Raw genomic sequence first — 22,372 nt, forward strand, 5'->3', positions numbered from 1 at the left:
TTTTTTAAAAAAAAAAAAAAAAATGGTGGTTTGGTTTTGGTTTGTTTGCTTTGTTTGGATTTTGTTTGGTTTTTTGTTTGTTTTTATGTTTAGGGGTTTTTTGTTTGTTGCTTTTAAAATATACACACAGAAACATCTAAATCCTATGTTGAAAGTGTTGCTTGTCCTGTTGCCTGGATGGGATTTTTAAAAAAACCAACAAAAACTACCACCCGGGAAACCCATGGTTTATTTGCAAGCCCCTGAAAACTCGAAGAGATGCCATTTGCCACCCCTCCTCCTCCCGCTGGGGAGGTGTGCAGTCCCTCAGATTGGCAATCCCGCTTCCCATTCAGGCATGTTGGATAACTGGACAAAGCTCTGTCACTTCTCCGTGGCCCAGAAGCAGACCCATGGCGTGGTCCCGTGGAGGGGGACACCTGTGGGGCTCAGCTGCTCTGAGCACGCTGCGTGAGTGAGCGCGGTGCGGCTCCTGCTGGGCACTCAGGCTCCCAGGGAGGTGCGAGCCCAGCGCCAGCCATCCCGCAGCCTCCAGGAGCTGTTCCCTGCCGGCCGCACATCCCCGGCAAGTGAGGGCACAGCCGGGGCAGCGGGACCGGGCAGGTCCAGGGCTCTGAGCACATCTCTGCCAGCGCCTTCCCTTCTTCTGGGAGGGCAGGGGGCTCAAATCCCACCATCTCACCAAACGGCTTCCATTCTTGCAAACCATCCCACATGCCAGACCGGTGCCACCAAATGCCTCCAAAAAATCTGCAACAACCCCAAAAATCTCCTCCATTGGATGAAACCCCCATTTCCCAGGAACAGAGATCTGGGGACAGCCCCGGTCTCCTGCAGGGCCATTCTCGTGCTGGCTGGGGGCTCTCCAGCCTCCCCAGGTTGTCTGAGAAGCGTCAGGAGTTGGGCTCTGCATGGGCCCACAGCCCTGGGCGGCAGCACGGGCTGGTACGACCACACAGGTTCACATCTTGTGTTTGTTTCAGTGCCGCCGGTTTGGAACTACCACTTGCCACGCTGTGTGTGTAGGTGCTGAAAATGTTAAAATATTGTGAATATCAAGAACCCAAGACGTTCAGACATTCTGCTGCAGCAGACTTCATTGCACTGCAAACTGATAAGTGACATATCACGATCTCGGAGTCTCTTGTTAACTCAACAAGCAAATTGAGCTGAAACAAAACAAAACAAAACACCCAAGACAGATTAAGTTTTAGAAAGAAATAAGCATTCTGCACAGAGCTAATCACACTACAGGCAGCCAATACTGTAGCACTGAATAGACAGGGGAGAAAATAACCTGTTTTCCAGCTGAACATCAATGCTGGACTTGTTCAGATAACAGAAAGGAGATGCTGTGGGTACAGCAGGAATTGGAAAGGTAAGCTGTGGCTACATCTTCAACTGCAGACCTAGTCTGTGTCCATCCTACCTGTGGAGATAGCTCTGTTCACAGCAGGCAAAAAGCCATAAGGTCCAGCCTCCAAAAGGAACAGCTGGCTTTGTCCAGGGACCCTTCCTAAACCAGCTGATAAGTGAGGATTGATTTATTTGCTAATAGGTCTGAGGAGCTGGAGAACATTGGCCTTTTGCATACTAATTTTGCATACATGCTCAGTATATATATCATATCCCAAACCAGCAGTTTTTAATTTTGGGTGGAATCGAGGCCTTTACCTTAAAGCAGTCTCTCATTTACTCCTGCATGTCTGCCTCTTTGGTTTGGGCAGGAAAGAGGACAGACAATCCAGCCTGCCCACATGCTTTGTGTAGCCAGCCAAGAGAGGTGAGCATTTCAGAGGACCTGCAGAGAAGCTCTCAGTCCATTTGGCTTTGGTCCTGCCTGCCCTGCAGCTGACCATTCAGAAATACAGGCCCAACCACAGTCAGGGCCAGGCCACTTGAGGTTTGATATCCATAGATTCGATTTCACTCCCCTTCACTTCCCACAGGCTCTGCCCACTAGGCTGAAATCAATCTCCCTCTCCCCTGCCTGGCCCAGCACCGTGACTCCAGCCCTCCGGCCTCTACATCTCCAGTGAAAGGGCAGAAGGGGGTTCACCCCGAGAGCACACACATGGCCCAGCAGCTAAGCCTCAGCTGCACTTTCAGTTAATTCCCCTTGGCCTAAATCCAAGGCTTCCCACATTCCAGCACTGGTCTACTGCCAGACTTGGACCTAACTCTCACCAGAGGAAGTCAGACTAGCTGCAGTAGGCTCCTGCTAGTCCCAAACACACAGTCTACATGGCCACAAAGCCCCATCATTTACAAGTGCTGAACAACTTCTAGTTAAGGTAAAATTCAGCAGCAAGCAGAGAGTCTGGGGTGAGAACACACTGTGGAGTTTGCAGGAGACCTTAGAGGCAGTGGCTGCAGCAGCTGTGAGTGTTGTAAAACACAAATAACGGCCTCATTGAAATGTTACAATTCCAACCTGTTACCCAATACAGAAGAGCATCCCAGGGGAATATGGACAATTTTCTCATATCTGTTTTGAGACAAGATACAGCATTGCTATTTCTCGGCCAGAGGGAACAGCCTCTGCCTTCCCTGGATAGATCCTGCTGTTGTGTGTGAACAGAGCCACAACAGATATGAATCATTCAGCAGCAGACAGAAAGATGCAAAAAGCTGGAATTCCCTCACTCTTCCAAATTTAAGCTCATTATTTAAGGAGACTTCTGGGGAAAAATGTTTTTTGTAAGGAGACAGTGCTGTTCTGAGGAAAAATATATGCTAGGGAGCAAGGCAGTACATGTACTCTTCCTTGCAAAGACAGAGGAGACTGCATGCCTTCACTTAGTCTCCTACAATATTTAAGGGAACTGAAAGATGTAAAAACTGCCTAAGGACTGTACATTTAGGAAAAGGCAAAAAGAGGGGCTGTAACCCCACCCCCTCACAAATGACTTCTTCCTATCAGGGCACAGACAGCACTGAATCATTAGCTGGACATCCTTAATCCATGCCTCCTTTATGAAGATCTGCCACTTTGAGCAGAGGAGACACAGATGTGAAAGCCTCTACACCTTTTGGAGAGCAGCAGAACAGCCATCGATCAATACTTTAACTTGAAAGCTGCCATAATTCTCTGAAAATACTGAATTATTTAAAAGTATAGATACAAAAAAATCAGAGCAGCATTGTAGATCTCTCAGTTTGATCAGTGCCCATAATATTTTGATCTTAAAAATTCTTTCTCTTAGCCAATTTAAAGATAGCAATTTACTCTTGCATAACATTTTTCTCCATTAGTAACAGATACAGTAAATACTACCTGGTGACACAGAAATGGAAAGTTAATCAGAACTGTTTTAAAACTGCTCCCCAGGTCCAGCAGCACGGATAAAAACAGTCCAGGCTGAAGGCTGGCCTGAAGGCTATGTACCACCATTTTTCTTCCCTTCCACAATAATTTTAAAAAGAGGAGCATCTTATACTCAGCACTAGGTAGGGGTTCCAGAAAAGATATCTGCTGGGGGAATGCAAGTTACTGCAAGGCACTGTATGAAGTCTATCAATGAATGTTATGGGAAAAAAAAATAGACATATGTTGAAAATAGCATGTCATCACCCTCAATAAACCCTCTCTGTAACAGATAATTTTGCAGACAAACCCTTTGCAATTACTAAGCAGAAGCAATGGCAAAAACACAATGAAAATTTCTCTAGACAGAGATACCACACAGTAAGTTCTCTGAAGTTTATCCCAAACACAGTAATTTTCTTCTAGATTCTTCTATGATAGGCCTTCTGTGCTACAGTAATGTTAACATTTATTATTAAACACAGGTAATAGAAAAGATAACCTAAGTAGATTGCCAGTCACACCTTTCTGTCACATTCAGTGTAGTTTTTAAATACAGACAATCAATGCTTATTTATTTATTTATTTATTTATTTTAATATTTTGCCTGTGGTGCACTTTAAGCCCTGAGCTTGTAGCCAGTTAACAAGGTTGAATCTAAGCATGATTCATCCTTTTCACAAAGAAATTATGGAGACTGCATTACTGGCCTCCAACTGCATTTAGAGACATATTGGCCTGAAGTTTGAACTGAAACTGTTTGTGCATTTGCATCCAGAGGGGTGGACATGACCTTGCTACAAAAATGCTGCTGCATTAATTTTACCTTCTGAAGATACTTGTCAGTTCAAAACTGCCTGGAAACAGCATCAGGGCATTTTTATTTCTAGATCTAAAAAAATGTGAGGGAAAGCATTATGTTAAAATCTGTTTGCAATAATAAATGTCTACATTGTATATAACAACATTTGATTTTACCAGTGAATAAACAATTGCAGCATGCATGGTATCAGATTGCAGTGTTCTGTTTAAATTTCAGTCAAGATTGCCAACTGCATTGCAAAGTAACAGAGATACGTTTGCATTTTTTAATGTTTTCACAGAACACTAAACTTTCCTCCCTCTGTCTAGACATAAAGTAGGTAAAAGTATGGGCATGAAGAACACATAACTCCTTAAATTGCCCAAATAAAAATGCACATCTGCCAAACAAGAATGTAAAGAAGTGTATTACAGGCTCTCAGGCATTAAAGTCTGCAAATCCTGAAATATTTTGAAATCTGACTTTATCTGTGTAGGTTTTTAAACTGTTTGCACTACCGGAAGTGCCCCACAGAGGAAAGACAGACACGTGACACATTTCAGATTTTTGTGTGAATTTTCAATACTGTGAAACAAGTGTCACGAGAAACAGGGCCACCAGAAACGATGCCTGAAACTGTACTTTAGCAGGCGTCAAAAGTCAGCTGTGTTTTGTCCAAATGCACAGAAGCCAGGTCGTGTCTTGTTCATACACTTCTGGATAATTGTAAGCACCAGCAGCTCTAAGCTGCTGCTAGAAGACAGTTTTAGCACATTTGAAATTAAACTGGCCTGAGGCAAAGCTGTGATACAAAAGCAGAACCCTTCAGGAGGTGCTGGAGATTAAAAGTCTTATTAAGAGTTTTTTTAGAGATGTTAGAAAACTCAAAGCTCTCTATCTGGTTAAGTTAATTGCCTTGAACAATTAACACTATCAGGAGAAGCTAACACTCAAAAAATTAGTCTAGAAGAAAATGGGCCCTGATTAAATCAACATCAACTTTGGAACCCATAAAACCACTTAAGATAACTCATCAAAAGGAGGACAAACTCCTAGCAAAGCAGTTGCTCATTTTCAATTCAACATTTGGGTTGATCTTGACAAGTAGAGTCCAGCTGATCACCTGCCCCCTTCTGGTGCCCATATTCAAAGCTGCAGAGCCTTTAACATTTTTGCGAAATTCAGAGTTTATCATGTTACTTAAGCTTCACATTTAAAAGCAACTGTACCAGTACGAACATAATTAAATGGATTAAGAAATACCTTATGGTAACATAATTTGCACTAGACTAGGAAATTATTCTTGAAAGAAAGTCAACAATTATATTTTTCTTGGAGGTCTCTCTTGGTACATTGTAATCTCCATATTCTGCTTTATATCCCATCTGTCTACATACATCTGTTGTCTCTAGCTCTGTACCACAAACTGTTTCAGACAGTGAAGCATCTATTTTGTGTAACACACCTAACCCATGTGCTTTCATAGGACTAAAGGAAGCTAACCATTAAACAATAATACACTTTTCTAATAATAATTTTTTTAAAAAGCTAGGTTACAAATGCATATCCAAAAACCAACCTATTTCAAAATGAACAGTGATAAAAATATAACCAAACTGTTCCTCAGAATGCATCATATTGTGTTGCATTTTATTGGTTTGTAAAAGGAATGCACGAAAGGTCAATTAATGTAGACAAATAATTTATTTTTTATTTATTCATTATTTTATGTACACTTGGCATTTTGCAACACAGTCAAAGGGAAACAAATTAAGTGCAAAGCAAGATAAATATTATAGGTTGAATATATTTTAACACATTTCTGTCATCTCTGAATTGGCAGACACTGACAACTCAGGGAGAACATTAATTTCAACTTCTCTTTACGGGCAGTAATGGAGTAAACTGCACCACATAGTATTATGATATTTTAAATGATCCAACACAGCAGAAGAAAACAGGCTTAATTTCCTACATAGAAATCATTGGTTAACTTTTAAAGATAAGATGATTTTATCTTTGAATTAGCAATATAAGGCATTAGATGATTTCTCCATAATAAATGAAATCCTTCATGAATACAGAGCTAACATCTCTGGTCTGTGTGTACGTGTGTACTTAAGTCAACCCGTACTTCATACCCCAAAAGCATCAGTCAAATGAGGAGGAGCCAGGGATCCATGCCAGAGCTGTGTCTGCAAATGCAGACACATGTAAAACCTTTGGGCTTACACACAGAATGAAAGAAGATACAGTAGCCAAACCTGAAAAGAAGGAATACACCAACAACATTATCTTCCACTTACTCTCAGTCAAGCAGAACACAGATCAGAAGAAAAAACTTGTTTTGAAATGTAATCAAGTACTTGCCTAAGCATAAAAGAAAAGCATGAGTCTCAGAGAGGAATATTAAAAATAAATGTAGATGTTAGGACAAACACTGCTAGTATACTATGAGGAGGACAAAACTAAAAAGTGGATTAGATAATTACTGAATAGGAACACAGAAAACAGACTGCACACACAGAAAGAGCTCTTGGAATACTGGCTACATTTAGGACTGCAAAGGGGTGGATGTTATCTTCATAGGCCAATGCAGCTTAAGATAAGGAAAACAGTCCTGAAAAACACATCAGAGAACTGCTGCCCCTCCTTCCAGCTTAGATTTGATAACCACTGCCTTCACCATACTTTAGATATGCTCTTATTAGCCCTTCTAATCTAAAACTTCCAACTTCTGTTTGGAAGGAAGGATCTTTTTTGGGGAATTTACTGAAGCTGGTTAGGACCTGAACATTCTCATATGTTCACAGCAGCATTTTATACTTTAGGACTTGAGTCACCACCATGAGGTGTAAATAAACAACCTCACTTTGGACATGTTTGTGGCACAGTACTGAGATGAACTATGTAAAAATTTAAAGCTTTGGATCACAGTCAAAAGTGGCTATCCTCATTTATGCTAATTTGAATTAAAGCATTTGCACAACCAACATGCTCCCACCTGCTTCTTGTTATTCTTTTAATTGAAGCTAAGTGCCCCTTTCCTTCTGCTTGCTTTAATAGCCAAATTGGGAGGGTAAAAAACCCCCAAACAATCAAAAGGACAACTACTAGAAAACAAGCAGTTTTCTAGTTTTAATCGAGATATTTTGTAGGGAGCAATCAAATCCAGTTCAACTAACAGAGCAAAGCAAGTGGTGACCTTTGATGGAAGCAAGTCAAGCTAGGGCACTAATAGAGAGCACCAAGAGATAAGCAACCTCTTACTCTGAATCCACTCATGCTAACTTCCAACAGAAATTTTATTTGGTCTACACAGACCTCTACTTCTCCAAAGGTCAGCTGAAGACTAATCTGATTGAAATTACCCTATAGAAGAACCTACCTACTCAGTGTCAGGACCCTAGGAGAACAGCGTCCTAACTTCAGTATCTACTCTAGATATTTAAAATTCAATGATATAAATATCCTCCAGCTACAGAAAATGTGCTTAGAGGCAATTATCCCTTTTGTCCTTCTCAACTTGTTATTACAAAAAGGCATAACTTGCTTCTGGTGCTTACAGGCATAGCGTGCACAGCACAGGTATTTAGAGATAGTGTCTGGAACTATTCCCTCTATTGCTGCACTTCCACCTTTACAGAAATTAGTTTCTTTAAAAGGTAATGCAATAGGAGTTTCTCGTTACATTACTCAAACTCCTATTGCAGAAGAAAATGGAGCGTACTATTAAATCATAAATACAATGCAAGTATTTTGTTGCTGGTTATGTGATAGGGGGCAGGGAGAGAGACCTATTATGTTTAAATGAATCCAGGTGCTGGATTTAGGTATTTAAATGTGAAAGTCTGGAGATGCCCTTCCTTCTCATCTGCACATATGAATAAATGCGAGCAGGGAATTTCCCCAGGCAATTCACACACCTCACTTCCAGAGCTAGGCCAACCTCCATAACCCTCAACTCCACCATCTGCCTGGCAAGGACATGAATGCAAAATGCCACAAGATGCTGAAGAGCTGCAGTGGCTTTATGTTCATTAACAAAATCCAGAAAGATCACCATCACACAGATTTCACTATGACAGCTGAAGGGCACCTGTAATTGTCAAAGTTAAATCAGAAAGTGCAAGGTCTTCCTGTAAACACATCAATTCCTGGTTATTTTAATTTACTTTTAGCAACTATTCCAAAATAATTTCAAGCATAGACTAGCCATTAGTTTCCAATCCTAACCAAGCCAGGTTTTTTCTCTGTTCGTTTCAGAACAGTGGGTATGTGCAAAAATCTGTGGCACTGCTCTAAAGAAAAATCTAGAGAGACCAAGGTCTGATAAAAGGGAACCCCTCTCTCATGTCTCTGACCAGAGACAACAATTCCTGAAAATGGTAAAACAGTAAATATACAGAAGATGGGAACTCACCACAATTATACCTGGTACCTCCCTAAAACACTCAGACATCTCACTGTTTTGTAGACTTGGTCCTCTTTTTCACCTGAATTTGAACATTTGTGTTTGACACTATGAACAGGTAACTGCTATACTCAGTTTCCAACAGAGTAAGCAGGAATAACTGTCACCTAAACCACAGCAAACCCAATTCAGTGTATGGTCTACATAAACAAATACTAAAGATATGCAAACTCAACCATTCCAACACACCAACTAGTGTATTATAGACAACTCAGTTTCTACCCAGAAACTATTGCCAGTGCCCAAGAACAGGGTTATTTTTCTTAGTCCTTGGTGTAACTTTCAAGCTTTGGAGTGACAATCACAATCCCATAAAACAGTTGTGTGTTTTGTATGTTACAGATCTACATGTTGAAAACATGCAGAATTTTATTCTTTTATTACCAGAATTTTATTCCAGTTGAGTTGTATCTAGATTTTCCTGCTAACTTAAATAGGGATTTATGTTACTTCTCCTAAAATAACAAAAAAGGAAATGTACAAGATTCTTTGGTCTGTTCTGAACATGCCAAGTTCCTAATGACAGGTATTCTTTCTTTTCCCCTCTTCCTACCTTCTTCAGCAATCAGTACAATGAAGCAAAGAAACCAACCACAGGCATATCTTCAATGATAGAACAATGAGGCTGGAAATGGACCTCTGGAGGTCATTTAGTCCAGCCTCCACCAGCTCAAGTAAGGCCACCCAGTCAGTTGCCCAGGATGATGAGTATCTCCAAGGATGGAGACTCCCCAGGCTCTCTAGGCAACCTGTGCCATACAATGTGTCATCTTGTGTGTTTCAGTTTATGCACATTGCCTCTTGTCCTGCTCATGGGCTTCACCGAGAAGAATCTGGCTCCCTCTTCTTCATTCTTTCCTTCCATCAGGTATTCCAATACATTGATCAGATTTCCCTTGAACCTTCTCCAGAGTTTTTACCATTTTTACCCCCAAACTGCAGTTCGTCCTTGGAAAAGGACCAGTTGCAAAATATCTGAGCAATTAAGTCTTACATGTGCCTGTGTGTACATGCATTAAACAGTTTCACTAAATAACAAAAACCATGATTTCACAGTGGTAGGCAAAGAAAAAGTATTTTTATGTAGTTGATAAAAATGAAACAAAGAGACATTCTGACTTACTGCACAAACCTGTACACGAAAGGTCAATATTAAGAGCATCTAAATGGTAAATCTTGATTTAGAAGTACAAGCATGTGATACTATGTGGAAAGCCATGTTTCTGGGAAAGGTCGAGCTGACCTAGAGACGGCACTTACTTTTCTCAAATCTATAAACAATCTGGCTACCCTCCCATGAGGTTCCAGATAAATCAGAATAAGTCTTTTTTTTTTCCTTTCCTCAACCTTCTTGACATTTTCGTTTCTTCTGAATCTAAGGAAAATGAGTTTTCAAATAGTGGAGGGTATTTTTATTATTTTATTTTTAGAAAAGATGAACAAAACATGCAACAGAAAAACTTCATTCCTCACAATGGATTCCCTTCAGTTTAGGACGTCTGTCCTAACTGTGCTATTTACCATCCTTGAGTGAAAACAAGACAAGGAGAAACCAGAGCTATGTAACTCAAGCAAAAGTATTTAGTCCATTAGCTGAAAAGGAAAATCTCACCATTGCCTCCTATTACAGAGGCTGAATCTTCTTAATGAGACTCTTCCTGTTGATGCATTTCTCTGAAGCTCCTGAGGATCTGTAACATGCAACAACACTCATTGCTCAGCCCCTCCAAATGTCAGTTACCACAACTTGTCCTGTGCTGGTAACATTTATTAAAGAGCACCTTCTTGCACTTCATTATCAAGTCAGATACCTAAAAATCACAGAAACCATCATCTCAGTGAAGGACTAATGCCTTCACTTGGGAAAAAAACATTGGCTGCATCTGAAACAGCAAGTGCAGATGCATTAAACCAGGGATTTCTAGTCTAGTAATTTCCAAAGCTACAACTTACAGAATCACTGTTAAAGAGCAACAATGAACATGTAAATCATTTATTTAAAGTAGCTCCCATAGTCCTCATAATAAAATGCTACATTTTATTTACTGTTTGTAAATTTAGCAGTCCTGCTGATGTGACATGGGAATATATATCCCAAAAGATGCAATAAGAACACACAGTAAGAACCAGGACTCAGCACTCAATTTTTGCAAATGCACAGTGGGTGACATTTCTGATGACAGTAGAGCAGTTAAACTACTCAGTGTTAATTATAACAATATGAAAGATTATCAAAATAGGGGCAATACATTAATTATGTTTGTCTGTTCACGCATTTACAGAACTATACATACAGCCAGTTTAGGCACATGAGATTTTGGAAAAGAGAAAGAGGATGCATTTCCAAAAAAACCCAAATCCAAAAGCCAAACAGAATCACAAAATAAAACAAATTATATACCACAGGGATTAACAATGGGCAGAAGCAGTTCCTGGCATTAAGAAAACTCCTCAAGATTGCCTCCTCAGAATTTCCTTTTTTTCTTTCTTTTTTTTTTTTTTTTTGCTTCTCTCTGGATGGAATTTGGAGGGTTTGAAGGTTTAAGGATGGATGTTGTTTCAGTCTTGTTTTTCAAGAGAGGTAGTACAGCACTGGATGGAATTAATCTCAGTTTAGTATCTAACCTGAGCTAAATCACAGCTTCCACAGTCTCCAGAGAGGCCCTCTAGAACAAGATTCATTCTACTTTCCTGAAATGTCTGCCTTAGGAGATTAATAACTCTCTAGAGGTGCCCACATTTCTCCCTTGAAGCAGATGTCTAACTTTCAGAGAACTAACATTCAGTGAGATGAATTCTACTCAATGTGCACCATGATTACTGGACATCTTATATCTGGAAAACTTAGCATAAGAGCTCTAAGGAAATACAAAGGTTTTGGTAGGTTTTGTTGTTTGTTTGCTTGTGGTTTTTTGTCTGAAACTTGGACCTCCAAGTACATGGGAGATTATAAGGTCCAAACTCCCATGCAAAATTGTTCTATACAAGTCATGCTCACTAATGGACTTAATCAGGTGAATAATTTAAAGAACAGAAACCCCATCCATTTTGTAGAGCTATGCAGCCAGACAGCTCAAAATTTTGAACATAAGTACACTACTGAATTAAAGCCTTGAAGAGCTAAGAAGATGCTTTAAATGGTAAAGTTATCATACTATTTTAAAAAATTACCCAAGGAATTACATCTTTACCTACAGGCCATCCCACATCAATTTCACACAGAGGGTATGGAAAGCCCCCTTTAGTTTAAAAACAGGAGCAGTTCAGAGTAAACTCCTTCTTTTGGACATGTTAGTCATGTTTCCCTTAATATTTGTTGCCAAAGCGTATCTTTTACAAAGCTTCAGATAGATAATCAAACAACAGGATTTTAAAAAAAGAATATCCTTAAGAACAGAATTTGGATAACATGACTAAGGGAGAGTCTAGTGATGGAGATGAGACCCAATTCAAGAGTAATTAAATTCTGCCAGTGGAGGAACTGACATAATTCATTTTGGATCAAGTGAAACTAGAATATAAGTTTCCCTCTATATGACTGCTTTGCAAGGAGACAGTCCACAGTAGTGATCGGACTTGGCATTCACTCTTCATACCCTGTAACACCTTTCACGAGCAGACAAACCAAAAGGCACTTTGGCAAAGCAACACTGGAAATTCAGCACATCTGTCCAGGCTTTTCCTGCTGTATAGTAGAGATGAACTCAGTCTCCAGGTAGAGTAAAGCAATAGTTGAAAGCAGAACTGCTATGAAACACCTTTTTTCTATTATACTCACTTTACAAAAGTAATTCCTACATGAAAAACTTTGATATTTATACATATATGTTTATGTATGTACACATATCCAAAAGAATTCATACAGACACACAAATGTATGTGTGTGTATATATAATTTATGTATACATATATATAAATAAATAGACACACTTAAGTATAAGATAGCAGAACAAAAGAAACAGCGACCTATTCTTGCTTCTCTGTGACATACGGAGAAGGTCTAAAAGCAAGTTGTTTTCTTTATCCTACAAGTATTACAAATGTCAAGTCTGCTCTAACTCTGTTTTGCTGGAAGACTTCTTGGACTTATAAGGCCATAGCTAAAAGAGCTTCTTACTGTCAGACTGAAGGCTGAAGTCTACAACTATAGATGGAAGTCATTCCTAATTGCTTCTCTGCTCTTTGAATTAATTATATGTCAGTAATAGCCAAATTTTAAACAACCCGAATAAAAATTCAACATCAATTCATCTTCCAAGTGGCAATAGAGAATTCCTGAAGAAACCATTTACAAAGAGAAGACGCAACATAAGAAAGAAAAAATCCTCCAGTATGAACAAAATTTCAATTTAAACCTTCTGTACTCTACCTAAAATGCAACAGAGAATGAAATTCTTTACACGTATGTGATTACAAAACCACTTATTTGATTCACTGATGAGAAAAAACTCTACTATCTACCAAGTTTACCAGTTTGAAGGCACAATGGCTATCACTTCATCCACATCCCACTCTATTTACAGTGAAAAACAAACTGAATCTCTATAGAAAAAAAAGGAGATAAACTCAGAACAACCCCTGAGAAGTGAAATTTTACAACAAATACATTTGTTTTGAACTCTATTCTTTGTAAACTCCCATTATCTGTACCTGTGTTCTCATGTAACTAGAATAATAATGTTTAATAATTACAATGAAAAATATAGACTAAAAAAAGTTACAATTTCACAGAAAAACAAATGAACCCAAACACGATTGAGAGAAATGAGGTCTCACAGAGAATCATACCAAAGCTGACATCTTTCAGTATGGAATTTAAAGTTCTCTGACAATGCCCAGATTTCTAAAGAAGAAAAAAAATGGAATGGCATAAACTAGTTGGAAATCCCACAGTGCCATCTGTGTGGAGGGAAAAAAATCAAAAAGCCAACTGTGCATGCCCTTCTTTGGATCTGGAATTCCCCAGAGATTCAGCAAAATTTAAAAATCTGCAGAACTAGGTCTTTCAATAAAATCAGATAAATGTTCTGTAGCTGTTTCATGACATGGTTTATAAAGTACTGGCACCAGCACAAAGAGTTCAAAGCAGTCATTCAGGAGTCACGGAGATTGTCAGATTTTTAACGATTTGCAGCAGTCCTCTAGTAGCAGTTGGTTATTTACTGCATGAACTGAAGTGTTCTTTGTCACTGATCTTCAGTACAATACTGTACTTCTCTCAGACAATGTATTTTTCTTCTTATTCCAGTAGGTAATAAGTGCCATCAATACAAGAATAACAGAATCAGTATCAAAAGACAGCCTATATTTCACGGTCCATATGCATCAACAATGGCTAAAAAGGCAAAATTCTAAACCAAAGCTGTACAGAGCAACATACTCTAGCAGTGATATTCAAGAAAAAAAAAGAGAAAAGCTTCATCCAAGAAAGTGCAAAAGGAAGAAACTTCCAGAAATTGTCCATCAACACAGTTTACCTTCTCCAGAGGTTAAGCAATCTTAAAGAGAGAGTGCAATAGTACTTTGAGCTACTCTCCTCTTGGAAAAAGAAAACAAAACAAAAACCCAAACAAAACAAATCCAGTACTAAGGTTTGGTGATCATAAAATTATCAAATCGTATTGCCCTGGTTTCAAACCCATTATATTTTCATTGCTGTTTTACCAAACAAAGATGCTTGTTTTTACACCTGACAGTAGATTTAATGCCAGTGAAAGGACAGTTGCTAACACACTACCCTAAGTTATACTTTTCATGGTACTCTGCAAAATAACCAGATATATCACAAGTAAAGTCTTGACCATGACAGAAATTTGAAAAAGAAAACTACCCTGGAGTTTTCTACACATTACCAGTTTCGACATTCAGTACTTGGCTTAAACTTGGTATCTCAATACCAGGAAGCACCTGTCAATTTTATCTTTCATTTCTGCTCTAAGTTCAGGTGGTCCAGGTTCTTGCATTTATCTGTTGTGCTGCTGAGGCTGGACTGTAAAACATCACTAAATCTATTTCAGGTGAAGGAAGGGAGAAAACTGTATCAGATACAGTTCATTGCCAAAACTCAAAGAAGACAAAGTGCCTTTTCTATCTGTTCTTATGTACATTTAAACTGGTTTTCAAATAACTAATTATAGGCCAGATGATAAAATCTTATGCTGCAGGCCAAACTAGAATGCTACAATATCTGTGTATGTATATACAAATACATATGCATACATTTATATATACACACACAAACACATGAAAAGGAAGCACCCTTACTGATTAATATTGAACTTCTGCCTTCACCTGGATATTAACATAGTGTATTGTGTATAACACCCTGTGAAGAGACATTTAAGAAGACATTTATTTACTTCTCATTAAAGCCAGACATATGGCTAGTATTTAAAAACATGCAGTGCCACCAATTAACAGAGCAAAATAATTCTTAGGTACAATATCAACTTAAAGAAACATAATACATTTAAATGTATTTTACCCATTTGTGTAGATAATTAATAGTTTCCACTATTTTATAGCAGACTTATATTTTCCTTAGAAAAAAAAATCAGCACAAATTTACAGGAAAACAACTGTCAAAGGAGTTCCACAGCAGCATATGTAAGGACTCACTGGGTGAAACTCTTTTTTATGAACACATTAGGAAAGTTGGCATTCAGTTCTAGCACAACTCTATTATCGATCTGTGAACAGAAGGACACATCGAGTAAAGAAAGATCTTTACATGACTCCAGCAATTTTCTTAAAGATGCAGGGCTCACCATCCTCGTTCCTGTTCAAAAACAAAACAAAACAGAATTGTAAAGTTACCAAGAAAAGTGCAGGGTTTTAAGCTATTAATACCATGGCATGAAAAAATGCTACTACAACACAACTTTTATCTAGATAATTTAAATGAGTTTTCAAATCAAAAGCTTCTCAGAGAACACATAGAACTTTTACCTTTAAAAAGCCTAGTGTGTTTTCTTAACTGTTTAAGTCACTGTCATTTCCTGTTGGGGGGCAACTTTACAACTTCAAGGGGAATCTCTTACTAGAGAAGCCAGGTACCCAGAGCCACAAGACCTCCCAGGGACCCGACGCTGGGCTTAGGCAGCAACATGAAAGGCTATAGTCATGCTCTCCTGTTGAGCACACAGACCATCAGCACAGCAGACGAGTGACTGGGGGCTATTCCGATTCCAAAGGCATCAGCAAGGCTCCCAGAGCTCCAGAGCAAGTATGGGTATTACACACATGCAGGGGCAGTTATTCAAGAGACTGCTGATCATACATAAATGTATGTAGAAAACATACTAGTTAAACCCTGCCAAAAACAAGACCAGAGTGACTTAACTCCCAAGTGTCACACAGGATCAGAGCAAGCATAGGATTCAGTCAAAAATCAATCAATCAATCAATCAATCAATGTTTATAAGCACAAATCCACACACCCATTACAGCTGATGGACATCCAGACAGTCCAGTCCATGGTGCTTAGCACCTGGCTCATCTGACTGGGGTGTGAGTCAGCTGTCTGAAGTACTCAGCGCCCCTAGGGGACCTTACACTGTGCAGGACATCCACACACAGCTGGCAGACAGGACACAGGACCAGAGGAGGAGTTTCATGCCATTCAGGAAAGGCTGGAAGCCTGGCAGGTTACTCTAGGCAAGTGAACTGAGCCTGGGCGTCTACAGTGGGCTAAACTGCTCATCAAGCTTTCCCTCTAGAGAGTTTATATACCCAAGACTACTGCAGAAAACTCCTGGCAGACTTGAACTCACACAGCTCCATCTTCAGCTAACTAGCACCCCAAAAAGCCATCTAGTTCAGGATCTTGTCTAGTGCCAGGGCCAATTATGCTCCCTACGCTTCTTACCTCTCCTGCAAAAAAAGCAGCAGATCTTTTTGAAGTAGATTTTCATTGGTGAATCTTCTCAATTGCCAAAAGTTATAATTTTAGGGTTTCTAAAGCAATCTTTCATGAATTCTACTACTTTTTTGAATTTCTTCATACTTACAGCCCCTTCACAAGTTCTACATAAGATCAAAAAAAAAAAAAGAAAAACTAAAAAACTCCAGTTGCAATAATTAAGGTACAATGAAAGAGGCATAAGATCATTCCCAATTCATTGTTTCTAAATCATTCATACTCCCATGCACATCTCTTCTGTTCCCTCAAGGCCATCTGTTTTTCAGACTCCCTTGCATCTCAAAATGACCCCTGTTGTGATGTTTCTGCACTAATTTAATACTTTTGAAACTGGATGACCAGAACAATACAGTGCACTGAGCAAACAGTAATTTTATAGTAAGTCTTACGGTGTTTTTTCCATTTCACATCTAAATAACCCTATTCTTCCCTATTACAATTATAATGATGCTGGACAATGGGATGATGTTTTCCAAAAACTGTCCACAGGATCTCTTTCCTACAAAACAGTAGCTAATATAAATCCAGTCCCCTATATATTTAGTTGATGTTATTTTGCCTCATGTGACTACTTTGCACTTGATTCAATGTTTTCCTCCTGCTTTATCACCTGTTTAATAAGTATCACAAGACCACTGCGTCATTCTTCAGTGTTAAGTTCTTCAGTTTAATATTTTTCTACCCTGAATATCTGTGTGCTACCCTCTGGCATTATTCACCCCTCTACCTGAATTACTTATGAGCAGATCAGAACAGACCCTTGGTGACCACAGTAGTGACATAACTTCACTGTGAAAAGAAATGATACAGCCTTGTCCTCAGAAACACTCATGATCCAGGAAAAGACAGCTAAGTTACAAAAGCAGCACAACCTTGGCTACAGTTTTTGAAAATCCAGTCTTCTATGGATTGGAATAGTGCTCACATTCACCAAGAACTTCAAGGAAGTTTAAAGGACCAGAGAGGCAAAGCTAATACTACCCTTGCTGGGATGCAGCTCTTCTTTGAAATATGATAATGTCCTCTGCATTTCCACTGACTGACTTTCTCATGGCTGCCACTGGTTTACACAGAGCAAAAGATGATCTAACTGTTTTGTAGCTCCTAACCCAAGCTCTTTACAGAAGGTGGTGTCATGTTTGTAACCCTGTATTACTCTAGCACTGAGGCTGAATTAAGAGACAGATCACACACACACCAGAAATAAGACTTCCAGAGCCCTGTATTTGAGCTCATTTAGAATCACGGCATAAATACCATTTAGTCCTAACAATTTATTATTGTTCAATGTATTGATTTGTTCAAAAGCTTTCTGTATTGGCATTCCAATTTAAGGCAGCTTTCCAGGCTAATCTCCTGGAAAGAATGGCTCTGATGGAGCAGCCTGCTTGATCCCCTCTGCCACGAACACCAAGGGACACACAACAGCTCTCCTGCAATAGCCTCGTATTGGGGTGAGCCTTCACACCTGGACTATCTACCGAGCTCAGCCACTCCTGAAAATTGCAACACAGCTGAAATACAGTATCATTCACCTCTAGCCAGTGGTTCCTTAATACTTCATACTGCCTTACTATGATTTTGTTTCACTTTCTAGAGTTCATCTTCTGATTTTCATTCTCTGAATGGGACTCAAATTTCAGAAAGACTCGAGATGGTTTCATTAGTCTCCAGTATTCTTCTGCATAAGCAAGGAGGTATCTGAATCTGGTCTCCAATTATCCTATGTCAGGCTCTCAGATTAGCTGCTTTGAGACATTATCACCCAAGGATAGTCTTTGCTATCATGCCCCCAAATTTTATCTCCTCTACAGAGACTAAGCTTGCCATTATCACTATGATTTTTAACTCCCTTACCATTATATAATCACCATCATCAGCATTGTCTGGTAGTTCATGCAACAGTCCCTAAAGATTTACACAGAAATTCTGTAACATGCTTAATTTATTCACTTCAATTGACCACACACTTTACCACAGTATCACTGTTCTACCATAAGGACCTGCTCTACCATTCCAAATGCAACTCTAGGAACAACACATTATGCTACTTATCTTTTTTTCCACCAAGCCTTAAAATTGCTACTACATCAGCACCTTCATCTAAACCCAGCCTCATTTATGCATCACAGCTTTTATGCTTCAAGATCCAAACGTGTATTTCTACAAAAATTCTAGATTTAGATGCCTAGCCACAGATTTGTTGTGTAGGATGTTCTTCATTCCTTCCTACCTGAACTTTGATAGTTCTCCTATCATTTCATCCAAGACTTTTAATAGATTTGCAACTAAGTAGGTCATCCTAAACTACATGTTTTATTGCACCTGGGTTTTTTCCCTCCTCTTAAAATTTTATGTTAGGAAATACCTGTTTCTACAAGCAATCCAGTTGGGGTTTGGTTATTCATACCATAGGATAAATGCACATCATCTGTAGTCTTCCTTTTATTTATACAATGTACAGTTAGTTATGTATGTATCCTAAAAGACCATTCAAAAGCATTTCAGAATTTTAATACAGCATATTCTCCTTTGCTTTTGAAAGACTGACAATGTAGTCTGCTAGTTAATTATTTATATAGAGCATTTTTCTTCTAGAATTTGGAAGCTTTTGGACCTTTATTATTTACTATAACTTCCCCATAGACTAATCAGCCATTTTTCAGAATACATACATAACCAAAGCACTAAAATCTGCTGTTTAATTTTGTTGTTCAGTCAATTCTCTGGTACCACCCTTGTAAAAGGCACCTCTGAGTAATGATCTCTTTGCTCAAACAATTATGCTTATTAGCTGTAAATAATTTGATATCCATCATATATCAAAGTCTTCCAACTCTATAGCTGTTTAAGAGACCTGTGCAGGACCGCTATAAAAACTGTAGAACCCAAATTCCTAGAGCAAGAGACACTACTACACACCAAATAATATTTCAGAGTACCAACTCTTGAAAATAACTAGCACTCTTCCCTCAAATATTCTTATTTTTCTTTCCCTTCTTTCCCTAGACCAGCCAAACTAGCCTTTTATTCTTTACATTTTATTCAATCTACTGCACACAACTCAAATTCAAAATTTTAATGTACTACACATTTTCATGTTTGAATTGACTAACTACGTGTTGATGTTCTCAAGATAAAGCTGAAAACTTTGACAGCTGGCAAGGGGGCAGTTGGGTTTTCTGTTGCTCAGGAAGGTGTGGGAGGTGTTGGAATGTAGATAGGAATACATGAATTTTGTGGTAACGAGGGTGTCTACTTTTCATTACTCTTTTTGTGCAGGACAGAGGCAGTTGGACCTTTTGGGGAGCGAGGTTAATACGATTTACTCTTCACCCTTGACAGCAGCTGAGAACCCCACAGAAAGGGAACTAAGCAGCTGATGTTATGTGCAAGAAAAGCTTTTGACACTGTCAATTCAGGTTGCCATCTGACTTGTCACATTGCTCAATGCTGATCACAGTTTCAAGACTAGCTTTTTAACTACTGGTCTAGAGGTGTCCACTTAACTTTTGATAGCACTGGCTGATGTACTGCGTCACTACAGAACTGTCAGATGATCATAGCTGGATCATTCTGACAGAGGGTGGAAACATGCCATGTCACTCAGCAGAAAAGATGTGGGCTGAGAAGGAAATGATACTTGTAAGCAGGCAGTTCAGGATGTAGTGGGTAAAAGAAATCTAAGAACTAAAAGTTCAAGAGAAGCACATCCTCATGCATTCAGTGACACACACCACGCTTCCTCTTCCAAACTTATGATACAGCAGATATGGACCAGCCCATGATTCTTTTTTAACAGAAAATTACTTTCTGTGTTTTACACAGCACAAACACAGCCTGACATCCAACAATGCTTTACATGGGCCAGTAAGTATACAGAGTCCTTGAAAACCAGCAATTTTCATCTTCCACAGAGTCCTCTGACTCTGTAACAAGGAAATTACCAAACAATTATGGTAAAGGACAGATGGGTAGCAAGCCTCAGGACCTATCACCTTCAAACAGCATCCAGGCTATATATAATGTACATTTTTCATCCCTTACAGTTCAACAAGATTTCTTTCAGAGGCTTAGACTCCTCCACCCCTGAAGCTATTGTGATGATAAATAACCTATAACTGAAACAAGAAGTTTTCTCTGTCAAGTTTATAAGTTCTGAAAACTGCAGAGAGAGTATCTTCAACACTGGTGAGTGCAGCGAAGGGAAGACATTCTGACCCTTACTTGGGTAAGTGCTTGTATGCAGGAAAAAACCTCGCTTTTACACAGCTTTGTTGAAGCAAAAGAAGTTCCCTTACAGCACACAGTGCTAACCCAGCAGCAATACCTCTACATCCTTCACAATGCACATGCAAGCCAGACGTTTCTTTACTTGGGAGATGACAAAGGATATAATGAGAGCACCTCTCATTCCTTCACATCACAGAGAAGACCCACTGTTCAAGGTTACTCTTGCAAAGCTGAGCTCTGACCTCTTACAGCTTCAGACCTGTTGTCACACTTCTACTGAAGGACAAAAACATACTACACATTCATGCAGCTTAAAGTAACAGGATGGCCCTGTATCACATGCCCAAAGCAAGAGCACATTCAGAGATTTCAGAGATTTATGACTTCCTTGGTACTCCTGCACAGTGAGAGACTCAGTCTTTAGTTCAAACAACAGAGACTTCTGCACTTACATGGGAACACCTGGCAACTCTACCTCCAGATGACACAGTGTGGTTCTACTTGACAGCTCTTTCTTGTAACCACAGACTGTAGTGGTTACTACATTCAGACAAAAAAAATTAACACAGGTTCCTCACTGTTGCCAAAAAAGCAGGGCAAGTCCTTCACATATATAGTGAATATCAACTTGTACTGACTTGTTTACAGCAGAGGACAATCTTTTTTTCACCCTACCAAGTATTTCTCTGAAGGAAGAAAGAAATGATTTTTTGCAGATTATTCATTTTGCAAGAAATTCAACTGGATATCCCCTAGAGGGGATTTATCTGAACACAACATGCAATCTCACAGGAAAAGTTTGACTACAAATCCATCTGACTCAGGACTATTGGTAAGCACCAGGGAACAGAACAAACTCCTTCTCCACTTTCACATTACTTTTCAAAAAAAAAAAATCATTAGGATGTCCAACTGAATTAAAATCTGAATTCAAACACTAGAGAAATATGGCAGCAAGCCTTCCCTGCTGTCAGGCAACAGTAGTAACAGAATATCCATACGTTCAACACAGCCAAACTATTCTTTGGGGAGCCTCTGGCGCAGTAACAAGGCCTGACCACTTTGGGGGCAGACACAAGGCCATTGTAACAGAAGCACATGGAAGTGGGTAGTCAGGGGCTACCCTACCTCTAAGTGCTTCTTAGAGACTTAATTCCCTACACCATTTGGAAACTTCTCGTGTCTGAACAGGGCAGTGTGCCCCTGATAATTTAGCTGCAGAGCAGTTTCTCTTAAAGATACACAAAACACAGTACCCCTGGGGGCATAAACATAACATATCTCAACTTGAACTAGGTGGAGTTAAGGTTTTTTCTCTTACGTTGGTCAGAAGGCAACTCTCTCAGTCAGAAGTGAGTAAAACTCTTCATCGTTATAGAAGAGTGCACTGGAATGCCAATCTGAAGCCATATGGTAAATACTTTGAAATTATAAATGCTGATAAGAATAAATCCTTCAACTTGCTTGGAAAATTATTCATGTTGATGGCCCTCAGTTCTTTGCAGTACCCCTCTCAACCTAAATGTAATATTTTCATTACAATTATTAAACATTAGAAGTATACAGAGCAACTACTTTATTCCCGTTTATTTAAATCTTCCTTTTTCAGCCATCCTGTGAAGCTAAGTTGGAAAA

The 22,372-nt window shown here is 39.2% G+C and overlaps 1 protein-coding gene across 1 annotated transcript in view; it reads right to left on the minus strand.

The window, feature by feature from the left end:
• Nucleotides 1-9,997: 9,997 nt before the first annotated feature.
• The window catches only part of FBXL4 (F-box and leucine rich repeat protein 4), a 58,438-nt gene continuing 46,063 nt past the window's right edge, over nucleotides 9,998-22,372 (minus strand). The window contains exon 9 of the mRNA XM_084201987.1: nucleotides 9,998-15,361. Coding sequence (XP_084058113.1) covers nucleotides 15,198-15,361 — 164 coding nt within the window. The 3' untranslated portion in view covers nucleotides 9,998-15,197. The remainder of the gene's footprint in view (nucleotides 15,362-22,372) is intronic.

This window comes from Fringilla coelebs (genome assembly GCF_963513975.1).
Source record: "Fringilla coelebs genome assembly, chromosome: 3".
NCBI classification, from domain to species: Eukaryota; Metazoa; Chordata; class Aves; order Passeriformes; family Fringillidae; genus Fringilla; species Fringilla coelebs.